Source organism: Tasmannia lanceolata, unplaced genomic scaffold, assembly GCF_043159265.1.
Source record: "Tasmannia lanceolata isolate RefF3 unplaced genomic scaffold, GAP_Taslan_0.1 ptg000011l, whole genome shotgun sequence".
Lineage (NCBI taxonomy): Eukaryota > Viridiplantae > Streptophyta > Magnoliopsida > Canellales > Winteraceae > Tasmannia > Tasmannia lanceolata.
In genome coordinates, this window is record NW_027518688.1 from 9,464,811 (window position 1) to 9,478,720 (window position 13,910).

Sequence of the window (13,910 nt, forward strand, 5' to 3'; positions counted from 1 at the left end):
ATTTGAAAAAAAAAAAAAAAATCGGGTTCGGTCCCTAAAGAAATCGAAACCGAAATTTAAATCCATGCCCATGCCTACCCTTACAACAATCGTCAATGTTGACCCAAACAGAAAGCCTTGATGAAGAAGAGGCGATACAGCATTAGTGCATCCATATAAAGTATTTGGGAAACATAGCAATCTCAATCCTCCGACCTGCCACTTGTGGAGAATAAGTTTCTCATTAGTGGTGTTTGCCTACCATTACTTAGCAGTTAGCTAGCACCACATGTGGCAGGTGGTAGGAGTGGAATTGCTTGATAATGCACTCGTGCTCTCTGGTCTCTTTCTCACCAAGGCTTGACATTAAGATTAGCATTGATGAATGTAGGAAAGATTTCCATGATGGAAGACTTAACTAGCACCATGAGTAATTGTTAGGAAAATGCTACTGACACAGCAACTAAGTCAACGCAAGTGGCAGGTATTAGGACGGGTAGTGAAAATAGCAACTAAAAGTATAAGGATAAGATAGTGTAGACCATAAAGCACTATTTTTTCCTAATTATAATGAAAAGCCTCTACTAAAAAAGCAGGGATTGCCCCACACTGAATAAATCTCTACTTGCACCCTCTAGGAGGAATACCAATCCCTTGAGTATTGTCGAGTATATATGGTCTATATGTGCGCACTTCTCTATAGGGGTATTTCACTCTTTGACTATGTGTAACCTATTTATACATATTTATACATAGTGTGTTCGTGAATGAGGGAATTAACTCATTCACGCAAGTCTTTTCTCCAACCTCTCTCTCTCTCTCTCTCTCTCTCTCTCTCTCTCTCTCTCTTCAATGTAATGGTTAAGATGGTATCAAAGCTTGGGTTGAAGATGAGTGCTACATCCTTCAAATAAACCTAATCCTAGAACCATACATCCTTTCTCACTGCCGCCTCTTCTACCCTAACCCTAACCCTAACCACTGCTGAAAACCCTAAAAACCATCATCCTAACCCTAGCGATCACTGCCGCCCCTCCTTCCCTAAACCTAATCAGTGTTGCACCACAAATAAACATAATAGCACCCCCTCTCCTTTCTTTCTATCAGATTCACACCCTCTTTTAGTTGATCTTTACAACCTCAAACCCTAACCCTAATCTATAACACTCATGATTTAAACATTCATCCATCCTTCATCTAATGGTTCCTATCATTTGTGTATTAATGTGCTGTATGCGATCTGATGGAGATTAGCTGTGACTACTGCTTGCAGATAGAGTTGATTGATTGTTTCTTGTCTGTGGTCAGCCGTGGTTGTTCTCGTTGGTGGACTGTTTGGAGATCTGATGGTGAGTGGCTGTTGGTGCTGTGTGATAACTTATGTCTTGTATTAGCTGCGGTAGGTTTGTGGTTGGTGATGTGTTTATTGAATAAGCATATGCTGATAGCCATAGTTGGCCTTGCTAGTTTGTTGGAGTTGGTAGTTGTTAATTAATTTTTCGGGTGTTGGTGGATCTGTCTGCAATAGCTGGTAGATATTGGTGAGTTTGAAAGCCTTTGTTGGTGGTTTGATAGTGGTTGCTGGCAATCAGTTGTTGGTGGTACCTGATGTTGGTTTGGTGTAGTTTGGGGTTAGCTTTATTTGCAGTTTGTGAGTGGTAGTTGAGCAACCTGTTGGCAGCCATTGTTGTTGGTTAGTATTGCCGCAGATTTACAGATCCTTGACGTTGCGATTCATTGTGGTTATTCGAAATGGCTGTGCCCTCCACTTCGTCTAGTTCGTTCCCTGTGACTTCTATGACGTCCATCAAGCTTGATGGTTCGAATTATCCTGCCTGGAGTCGATCTGTTCAGTTTTGTCTCTGTGGACAGGGCAAGTTGAGTTTTATTACATTGGATCCCCCTAATCCGAAGGATTCCTCCTACGACAAGTGGAGTCAGGAGGATGCTCAACTTCAGCCACTCTTATGTCAGAGTATGGATTCGAAGATTGCTAGCCATATGTTGTTTCTTAATACCTTTCACACAGATTGGCAACGTGCAGAGACTCTCTATTCGGGGACTAACAATCTCACTCGGATTTGTGATGTTTATACTGATTTATTCAGTGCGAAGCGGGGAGAAAGATCTGTTTCTGAGTACTATTCTGATTTCGTTAGCTTATGTGAGCAGATAGATATCTATCATCCTCCATCCACCGATCTTGCTGAGTTAGCAAAGCAGAAAAGTGAGATACGTGTTGTTCGATTTTTGGATGGACTTGGTAGATATTTTTTGCCTATTCGTCAGCAGATCCTTGGCCTTGGTACTTTACCAGACATGGATGAGGTCTTCTCTCGGGTTCAACAAGCATTGAGTGTTGATACTCAAGGTGATATCATTGGTGAGCAGCCCTTGCCGTTCAGTCTGGTTACAGTAGAGGCACTCGCGGTCGCAGTCGTGGCCGTGGTCGTAGAGGTTATGGTCGGGGTTTTGGCCATGATTCAGGGGGAGGCCGTACCAATGGTGGTCGTGGAGCCCGTCAGTGTTCCCATTGTGATATGGAGGGTCATACTATTGATTTCTGTTATGATTTACATTCAGAGTTGCGACCTTCTAGAGCTGCACATCATGTTTCAGGGACATCTATAGAGACTCTCACTGCTATCTCTACTGATTCTTGTGACACCTTAGTGATCTCTCACACTAAATACGAGTCTCTTCGACGACTACAGGAAAAAGGGAAACAACCAACTGCCACCATTACGACAGAAGGTAGCACCCCATCCCATCATGCTCTCTCAGTCATTCCAGTTCTTGGCTTATTGATTCTAGAGCCTCACATCACATGACTGGTAACGGTAGTCTCCTTAGCCCCTTTAAGCGTAACTCGTCTTCTACATCGGTTAGTTTCGCTAATGGGCAAAGTGCCCCATTTCTGGTACAAGGGACACTTCTGTCAGTTCTCATTTATCTCTTTCTTATGTTTTATGTGTACCTAGTTTTCCCTGTAATCTCTTTTCTGTTAGTCAACTTACGCGTCGTCTTAACTGTTCGGTGACGTTCTTTCTTTCTTCTTGTTCTTTTCAGGATCTGGAGACTGGGAGGAGGATTGGTGTAAGACGTGAAGTGGATGGTCTCTACTACCTTGACGGTGATTTTGCACCTACTGCGCTGAGTACTTCAGTTGATTCAGTCATGTGGCACTGCCGCCGTCTTGGTCACCCACCAGCTAATCGTCTACAGTATTCTTCGGCCGTATCTGGTCCTATTAGTCAGTTTCAGTGTGAGTCTTGTCAGTATGGAAAACATTATCGTGTTTCCTATCAGTCACCTTCACTCAGTCGTGTCCTACGTCCGTTTGAGCTGGTTTATTCTAACGTTTGGGGTCCATGTAGGACTCCTTTATTTGGATATCGATACTTTCTTATATTTGTGAACGATTATTCAAGCATGACTTGGTTATATGTAATAAAAGATTGTTCTGAAATTTTTAATATATTTTGTTCTTTTTATGTTGAAATCTCTACTCAGTACTCTTGTTCTATTAAATGTTTGCGCACAGATAATGCACATGAATATTTCTCTATTTCTAATGGTTTTCAGGAGTTTTTATCTTCTCGTGGAACTATTCATCAGTCGTCTTATGCCCATACCTCTCAACAAAATGGTGTTGCAGAGGAAAATTTGATATCTTATGGGCATAGCTAGGACTCTTTTTTATCAGATGCATGTTCCTAAATCATATTGGGCCAAGGCTGTTCTCACAGCCTGTTTTCTGGCGAACCGTTTTCCATCATCCGTTCTCGAAAATCACTCGCCTTTCTCTGTCTTAAATCCCTCTGGGAATCCATTTCCCTTACTGCCTCGAGTGTTAGGGTGCATGTGCTTTGTTCATGATCTTACTCCTGAACTAGATAAATTGGAACCTCGAGCGATTAAATGTATTTTTCCAAGCTATTCTCGCACAAAAAGGGCTATTGGTGTTATAGTCCTCAGCTTCGCCGTGCTTGTGTCTGCTTATGTTTCTTTTTTTGAGGATAAGCCTTATTATACTGGATCTATTTCTACACAAGTTCCAGACCCTAAGGTTCCCTTACCTGTCCCAGTCCCTATCTCTGTACCGATTTCATCACCTATCGTTCAACCCAAACCTGTGTAGGTTTATTCTCGTCGTCATCATCAACCTGTAGGTCAAGATACCACTTCGTGTCCTACACCTCCCTCACAGCTCGCTGGATCACCCACTACTCCTGAGGTAAGTGATTCTCCTGTTGAAGCTCCAATTGCATCTCGTACCCAATCTCCCCACTCATCATCTTATCTCTGATGTAGTTTCTTATGCTCATATGTCACCTTCGTACAATTCCTTTTTATCATCTCTGTCTTCTGTTTCTATTCCTCACTCTGTTGTCGAGGCTTTGGCTAATCCAGGTTGGCGAGTAGCTATGGATATAGAAATGGTTGCTATGAAAGAGAATCACACATAGCAGTTGGTCCCTCTTCTTCCAAGTGCTCAGGTTGTTGGCTGTAAGTGGGTATTCATCGTGAAATATCTACCATATGGGAAAATAGAAAGGCTGAAAGCTCGTTTGGTTGCAAAGAGATATACACAGACATATGGCATCGATTACACAGACACATTTTCTCCTGTGGCAAAGATTCCTTCCATCAGAGTTTTGATATCCCTTGCAGTCAACAGCTCGTGGCCTCTCTATCAGTTAGATGTTAAGAATGCCTTATTGCATGGTGATCTGCAAGAAGAGGTGTATATGGAGCAACCTCCGGGCTTTGTTGCTCAGGGGGAGATGAAGAATGTTGTCTGCAAGTTACACAAGGCAATATATAGTCTTAAGCAATCTCCTCGTGCTTGGTTTGGCAGATTTAGTGAGGCAGTGATACGTTTTGGAATGAAACAGTGTGTTGTAAATCATTCAGTGTTCAGCTGTCAAGGCAAAGACGATAGGATCTTTCTTCTTGTATATGTCGACGATATCATCATTACATGGAGTGACAGTGTTGGGATCAGCATGTTGACCAATGAGTTGACCAGTGCGTTGACCAGTGCCTGACAAGATGAAAAAAATTTAGAGACCAAATTATGAGACTTTTTTTACCGGACTTTTGGGAGTTAATAATGTTTGGACATGATAGATTTTATGAATTTTTAAAATTAGAAAAATACCCCATCATTTGGAAGTTAGGATTTTGACTGACCCATTTTTTTGCATTTTGTACTAGAACTGGAAAGTTGACTTTTTATCCTTTTAGATTTGGATCTTGAAACTATTTTTAATAGATCCAAATGGGGGGTATTCCCTTATTTACATGTAAATCTTAAGTAAATGGACGATTAAATAGAACCAGGAAGCAGAAACAATAAGTAGAACCAGGAAACAGCAGGAAGCAGAAACAAGGAGAAGAAGAAACAGGAAGACAAAAAAAAACAGGAATTCTGGAATTCTGAACGAAACAGCACATTCCGCCTGTTTCGGCCGGAATCCTCGTCCGGAATTCCGGATTCCGGCCGAAACGACCGGAATGGATTGGAACGGAATATATGGCCATTCCGGCCCAGAACCGGAATTCTAGCCGGAACGAAACGGAATTTATAACTATGGTATATATGGTCTATATGTGCGCACTTCTATATAGGGGTATTTCAGTCTTTTACTATGTGTAACCTGTTTATACATAGTGTGTTCGTGAATGAGGGAATTAACTCATTCACGTAAGTCTTTTCTCCAACTTCTCTCTCTCTCTATTCAATGTAATGGTTAAGAAGTATCATCTCTTAGGATATGCACAAGTAAAAAGTACATATCTAAGTATGTCCAAAATCCAGTCCTTATTTCAGCATATGTTCACAGCCTTAAGATATAACAAAGAGTAACCTGTTTATACATAGTGTGTTCGTGAATGAGGGAATTAACTCATTCACGTAAGTCTTTTCTCCAACTTCTCTCTCTCTATTCAATGTAATGGTTAAGAAGTATCATCTCTTAGGATATGCACAAGTAAAAAGTACATATCTAAGTATGTCCAAAATCCAGTCCTTATTTCAGCATATGTTCACAGCCTTAAGATATAACAAAGAGCCCATGCAATCGCATCAGAAGTCACCCTCAACCCATAGCAATCTGCCACGCTTCCTATAGAAAATGTTAAAGACGACAACAAAGAGTGTTAACTTCAAGTTCATTAGCGGAACGGAAAAGACTTTCAAGATCTAGCCTTTAGCCCTAAATGTTGCCCACCCTTGTAGAATCCAGATTGCCCAAATACCCACCATTAAAGTTGACCAAGATCACATCAAAGGGAGGGATCCATCTTCTCTCCTTCACATGCCAGATGAAGTCTCCAACCATTTCCTATAAAATATCTTGAACTGATGTCTCTAAAACCTCTTTTCTAGCTGGAGCACATCTAATGACCGAGTTTCCATTGGCTAAGAAAGGTCAATACATGCGTCTAGAACCCCAAACCAGTTGAGAAAAAAATTGATACCAATTGCACCGTCTTGCAATGAACCAAGGATGACTATGCATTTCCTCTACTGGTCCACAAGAGAGGTGCATATTCACCAGAGCATATCTTGTCTTCTTCTAAATGTCAATACTCAATAGTATTGTAGAAAACCGAGAAATACCTTTTCAACAAGGATCAAACACGATTTGCAGCAAGCAACAAGCAAAAGATTCAAGAAGCACAATCACAAAGAAAGAAGACAAGACTCTCCTTGTTCCTGGCCAAGAAAACTCACAGAGAACCTAGCTACCCATAACCCTAATATGTGGCTTATATATTAATGCCACTACGTTAAGAAAATTACCAAAATACCCTCTTGCGGAAAAGACAATTAAATTTTCCTTTCGGGTCGCTGCACTGGAAACCCCGGTAGGGGCATGCTTCCCCAGCAAGTATGTGTGCGTCACGCACATTAGTCCGTCAGGTATCCTATATAATTCTATAATACAAGGCATCTACACAACAAGTATTGATCTTAGTCAAGACTGCCATCCAATAAAAAACAAAATATATTGAGCCCTAGGAGAAAGTGGGATCATCAGCCACAAGAGCACTCCATAACTTAGTGAAGGAGAAAGAATGTTCATTAGGCACAATGAGGTCCAAAAAAAAGTGAACTCAAAAGCGAGCTGAAGGATCTAAAGTCCACATAGGTCATTTCCATAACTTTGTAGGAGGAATAGGGCTCACCAGTCACAATGAAGTAAAAGAAAGCACAACTCTTTAAGGATCTAACGCCCAAACATGGTTATAAACCTATATAAGGAACATAAACCTCCTCAAACCTAACTTGAGAAATGAACCGCCATGCACCCAAGCCGACTCATCTTGTCAATCACCCTACCCTTCATTGCATCACCATGTTTGCCAATCATAGTATTTCTTCTCGAGTATTGGATGCATATCAAGCACAGTAAAATCAGATAGGTATGGTAGATACGTCTAGAAAGATTCCCAAAAAATCAGAAAACAATATCTATGAGGCTGATAACAAAGGTGTTCTATAAGTTTTATTAGCATATATTTTATTTAGTTGCCATATGTCCAATTTGTATTGTTTTTAATATTTTATTTAGTTGACATGCCAATAATTCAATATAAATATGTAATCAAAATGTGAGCTGCAGATGTGGAGTCAGTGGCAATTAATAAGGCAAGTTGTGGATGTGGAGTCAGTGTGTGCCAATCAATAAGGCAACATGGGAACGGCAACATCATTCATCAAAAGATAAGGAACAAACTAAAAATGAGAAACAAATGGTGTATATGGATTATGAATCAAATATGAAGCACTAAATTGCAAAAAATAAAAAGCAAAAATGGCCAAAAACATGGGGATGCATATGATACAGTATTCATACCATGCACCGGAAATTAAAAATTAATACAAAAAAACATTTGTAACTTTTCAATCCTATTGATTGCAACTCCTAAAATTTTGGAGTGACAAAAAAACATCGGCAGGTAGGAAAATGAAGCCTAGCTAAGAGTAGTCCTCCACCAACACGATATGTAGAGCACAAGCTTTTTGTCCTTTCTCTCAGCCCCTAAGATTCCAAATCAACTCAACTCAACTCAACAAAGCCTTGGTCCCAAACTAGTTGGGGTCGGTTAATGAATCCTTCAAAAAAATTTCATGAAGAAGGTGAAAGAATCTACCTGGCTCAAATTGACTAAGCCTAATCCTGACACAAGTTGGGCTCGTCTACATGGATCATTTTCTTCCTTTCTCTCCTATACAAGGTCATGTTCTCTGTTATTTCCCTAGCCATCAAGTCTTTCCTCACTGTTTCTACTCAAGTTTTTTCAGTCTGCCCCTACCTCTTTTTACTCCATCAACTTGGCACGAGTCACTTCTTCTCACTGGAGCATCCAAAGGCCTACATTGGATATGCCCAAACCATGTTAAGCGGTGCTCTCTCATCTTCTCCTCAGTTGGTGCCACCCCCACCTTTTTACGGATGTCTTCATTTTTAATTCTATCTAACCTTGTGTGGCCGCACATCCATCTAAGCATTCGCATCTCCGCTACACACATCTTATGCACATGTTGGTTCTTGGTGGCCCAACATTCTCAGACGTATAGCATGGCTGGCCTCACATCTGTCTTATAAAACTTTCCCTTCAACTTGGTAGGTATTTTACGGTTGCACAGAACTCCTGAAGCATGCTTCTACTTCAACCAACCTGTTCTTATTCTGTTGTTAACATCGTCTTCAATCTCACGTTCCTTATATAGGATTGAACCAAGATAGCGAAAGATATCACTCTTAGGTACCTCCTGTCCGGTCATATTTATTTCCAAATTAAACCAATTGCTAATAAATAATCGGGAAGTGTTCCACTTTGTACCCAAGCACCTCAGCATACTTAATCAATCTATCTTCCACACTGTTCACCCCCACTTTATTAAAACTAAGTGTCAACACCAAGAACACTTTGAACCATCTAAGAATGAATTTAAGATCACTAACTTGCTAAAATGAGTCTCCACAAAGATAACATTATCGTCTACAAATTAATAATAGAATAAGAGTTAATGATAAAAGAGGATGTAAACACAATATTCGAATTAACTAGCCTTAGCGCAACGGTAAGGTTGCTCCATTGTGACCACCAACTAGCCTCTCTGCAAAACAGAGGTAAGTCTGCGTACATCTAGCCCTCCCCAGACCCCGCAATGGCGGGAGCCTCGTGCACTGGGCCGCCCTTTTTTTCACTTGACACAGTACAATAATGTCTCGAAACACCGACATTAAGTCTAACAGTTTTAACAGTAAGTTTAAAGTGTTAAAAGGAGTTCCGATACGTGTCGACAAGCGTGCTTGCTGAAAATTTGTAGTACAATAATGTCTCGAAACACCGACATTAAGTCTAACAGTTTTAACAGTAAGTTTAAAGTGTTAAAAGGAGTTTCGATACGTGTCGACAAGCGTGCTTGCTGAAAATTTGTATTTTCTTCATCCAATAAACTCGTCATGTTTTCAACCATATCCAAATTTTCAATTTCTAAAAGGATAGATTCTTTGTTGATTATTGTCAACCCAAAACAATTTTCCTTCCACTGCTTAATCATCTGCTTGAGTTATTTTAATTCTCGCATAAACTTGAACCCCTTTCTTCCTTCGAGCACAATCTCCGCTCACCACTTCCCAAATTCTTTCTTGAAACCACTTCAAGTCTTCATAACATATACTTTTAATTTAAATGAAGCTGGCCCCTTAACTACCCCAATCGATTGAAGATAGACGCCTTTGACCTGAGATAGGCCGAAGAAACATCTTTGGCAGGCTCCCAGAACACCTCCCCCTTCTTAGCAACATCTATCTCATCTTTATCCTTGTAGGGTTTTCTTTACCGTTGGTCCATGTAAATTGAGCACCCCCTAAGGGAAGGTTGCTAAGTTCATTTCTATCGATAAACTCAAGAAACCTCATGATAATAGTTCTTGAAGATAGAAGCCTATGACCCAATATAGGCCCAATATACTCCCAGCACTCTTCCTCCTCCTTAGCAACATCTATCTTATCTTATCATCGTACGGTTTTCTTGACTGTTGGTCCATATAAATTGTGCACCCCTAAGGCCCTGTTTGGATTGCAAGAAAAACATTTCTGATGGAAAACTTTTTCTTAGGAATTTTTTTTTCATCCCACAATTTAGAGGGAAATTATATGATTATCGTTACTTTAGAGGGATGTTATCATGAATTGAAGGTCCCTCTGTAAAGAATGATTAGGGTTGGTTCAAGTAATTTTTTTTTGTAAGTAAAATAAGTAAAAAATTTTAGAAATATTTTCCGTTCCAAACTTTTCCATCAAATTCCAGCAATCCAAACATGGCCTAAAGGAAGATTGCTAAGTTCATTTCTATCGATAAAGTCCAAAGACCTAATGATAATAGTTCTATTTTTTTTCTTGCTTTTAACAAGTGAACCGAAATTTTGTTAAAGTCACCTCTAAGACACCAAAGGAAGTTTCATTTTATTTTAGCCTCACTCCCATTACAAATCAAAACATCTTTAGAGATGGATGCTGTCTTTTGATAAAGAGAATCTAATTATAGAATTTTTCTCTCGAATAAAAACCTCCTCATTTTTACCACTTCAACATTTGACATGCATTATACTTAGTACTTATATAGGTCCAAATTGTTGCGAATGGTACAATATAATACTTATTGGTATCAAATATTTTGTGGATAATTCTATTTGTACAATTGACTATCATGCTTTGTGTTGCATATCGGCACTTTAAACTCAAGTTTGTGAGGCCTGTAAATGCTATAATCATTAAAGAATTTAAGTTATACTCATTAATTTTTTATTTATAGGTCATGTGTCTTACAACATGGTTTACAGGTCATGTGTCTTACAACATGGTTTACAGGTCATGTGTCGTACATCATGGAATGGGACACATGTATATGGATACGCATCTTAGATTTCAATAAAAGGGTCAATCGTGTCTCCACTCCCATATCTATACTTGTATCCATATTTGGGTACCATTAGGAAGACATGCTCACTCCATATTTACCTGATTCACTGGTACACTTGATTTAGGTAAGGGTTTGTAATATGCTACATATTGAAAGCACTGTTTATGTTCTCGCAGGCCCAGTTAGTCCACCCTTGGGTCGGATAGTTTGTTAATATGTTTGGCTCAAACTTCAGTTCATGCTCACATTACCTTGGGAAGAAGATTATGTAATTTATCCTATTACTTATTATTATCTTTGTCGGTAGGCTGGCCTCAACCCATAACACCATGGTTGCAACACAAATCACGTTTCAACTTAAATACAAGATCAATCCAAAATAAATGCTTTTATAAATTGACAAAATACTTATTTTTTTACTAGAATCCACAAATTCAGACCGTTCTGTGTAACTTGTAGAGAAAAAGAACCAAAAGTCAACTACCAACTGATCTATAAGCTAAAGAACCAAAAGCCTAAAGTCTGTCAGTCTAGGGTTACCGAGACTAGAGCCATCAAAATTCAACTTCAATTTCCCTAGAAGGTGCAGTTCCCACTTGGATGACATGCCCTACTTGAAGTCTCTACTCGTCATGGTTTCCTCCCAAGACTTGTAGAAACATGGCAATGGGATTCCTTTAAAGGAAGGAAGATTTGATGTTTATTGTTCTACTGTAGAGAAAATTTGCCTTTGTAGACTAAGAAGACCCTTTGAAGTACCTTTGAAAACTCTCTGGTTTCTTTCTTTCCAGACCAGCCAAAGGACGACAGCAAAAAGAAGGCTCCAAAGAACATTGCCTCTTAACTCTAAGAGGCTAGGGGCAAATGCACGACTCGATGTGGGTTGAGATGTGGCCGGGGCGAATCCAACATACTTCAAATTGGTCCAAAAAAAAATGTCATAGCTCACTAGAAAAACCACAGCGAAGCAGCGGATGGTAGGAAAACTAGGCATCAATAAGGCACAACGTGCAATGGTTGACAATGATTTTATGTCGACGCAGATGGTCAACTGCAAGGATTGAGTTGAGGCAAGTTGTCCACAGAATGCCAGCACATGGCGAGGAATGAAAACCCAAGCATTTTCAAACAGGAAAGGGAAGCTTGACGCGGGTGCGAGAGCGGAGGTGAAGGTGGGGGTGGGGAAGCATGGGTATAGATGAGTCAAAAGTTGGGAGCACTATGGGAGCATTTATGTAATATTTTCTTTATGTCTTTCAAAATTCAAGTACATCAAAAAATAGTGATTTCTAACTATCTTCATATAATATCTTTCAAAATTTAAGTATATCGAAAGTAAGTAATTTCTAGCCATCTTCATTTTTGTGCCTTGTTTCCTCGTGCCTTCTGAAGACGTCTTTAGGCTTGCTCCAATGAAGTGCTTTGAAGAGTTGAAGAAGTTTGATGCAAGGAAGTTAGTGATAGTGCGACTGGTAGAGTAATAACAGCAGGTGGTGTGGAGAGAATGAAATCATCACTAGGATTGTTATCATCATCATCTGATAACGGTTTCTCTCTTGCCTCTATTGTCATTATATCTTCCACAATAATGTCATCATTTGGATAAGCATCACAATTTTATAGGTTGCTTGATAATCCTCTCGAAATCTTGACAATTGTAATGCATAAAAACAAGTTTTTCAGTATGATCCGCATTTAGTCAATTCCTTTTCACGCTAAGAATATAAGAATAAGTACTCCAACATCTTTCATCACAAGAGGTGTTAACACTCTCTGACAATACTTTACTGCTAGAGAATATAGATCAGGGGCTGCTCCACCATATAAGTATTCACTATGAAAGTGTTTCATTGTCTCCCTATCACTCAAATTGTGCCTGTGCAAAATGCCTTTATTGCTAACAAAATCACCGATTTGTTGACTTATTAAAGCGGCTTTTGATGGTTCATGAATCATCATCATATGAAGTGCCCCAAGATAGCTTCCTTGGACCTAAATATCAAAATGAGGTTTTATCCTCATCACACCACCTGGGACATGTTTTGAAGGACAAGAATTTATATAGTATTTGGGAACAAGTATGTAAGCCAGTAATGTAATGTATATTCATCTTGTCCCATCTTTCCATCAGAAGATTGAGAATCTGCACATAAATTACATAATCATGAGAAAGAGTATCCTTAATATGCCCAAACATTGTATCCATATATTTACATACCACACCAATCATTGTAATATCTGAATCTAAAAATCTTGTAAATAGGCTTCAAGACTCAAAGTAGTAAGTACTCTCTAATTTTCTCCAAAATTCTTCTTCCATAATAGTGCGATAGATAGTGTAATGGTGTTTTGCTGGTGTGCTTCTCCTTAGGTTTTTCCATTGGCTATTTAGAGCCATAGACACCAAAGAAGCCCGTACTTTTACAAGCCGATGAAGACAATATAGTGGAGTGCAGATCTTGTTTTATTTACATTCAAAAACACCAAAGAAAAAATGTTTTAAATAAAAACTGACAGGAACTGTGATTCTTTATGCATATAACTATTGCTTTCCTTCTTTTATGTTTCACGGACAAATGATAAAGATGGATGCTCAGATTTAACAGTATCTTTCATTAATATAATGTATGAGTTAAGCAACCAGACCAAGATATACAGGGATGCTTACGTTAGATTAGTGTTCCCTAAACTTGCAATTGGAGGCATTATCAGCGATCGCTTGTACCACATTCGACGGTCCAACGTATTCAATAGTGTTGAACAACTCAGCAATATTTTGTACAATTTTGCCAATCGATGAAACATCATGTCCATTTATAAACATCGCTCTACTACATGAGGCAAAGATGATGTTGATAGAAGTATGATTTTTTACGTTGGACCAGCCATCTGAAACAATGGATACACCATATGTATTCTAATCCTCCATTACGAGGTTGAGGCCTTGTCTCATCTCGTCTCCTTGTCTAACGAAGAAGTCCTCA

The 13,910-nt window shown here is 39.3% G+C and overlaps 2 protein-coding genes across 8 annotated transcripts in view; one reads left to right on the forward strand and one right to left on the reverse strand.

The window, feature by feature from the left end:
• The window catches only part of LOC143886409 (barley B recombinant-like protein D), a 32,586-nt gene that overhangs the window by 6,253 nt on the left and 12,423 nt on the right, over positions 1-13,910 (reverse strand). The window lies entirely within an intron of this gene.
• Positions 1,694-3,411, forward strand: LOC143886411 (uncharacterized). Its single transcript, XM_077390382.1, has 2 exons — positions 1,694-2,733; positions 3,049-3,411. Exon 1 carries the CDS (start codon positions 1,732-1,734, stop codon positions 2,608-2,610), a length of 879 nt encoding a protein of 292 aa, XP_077246497.1. The 5' UTR covers positions 1,694-1,731; the 3' UTR covers positions 2,611-2,733; positions 3,049-3,411.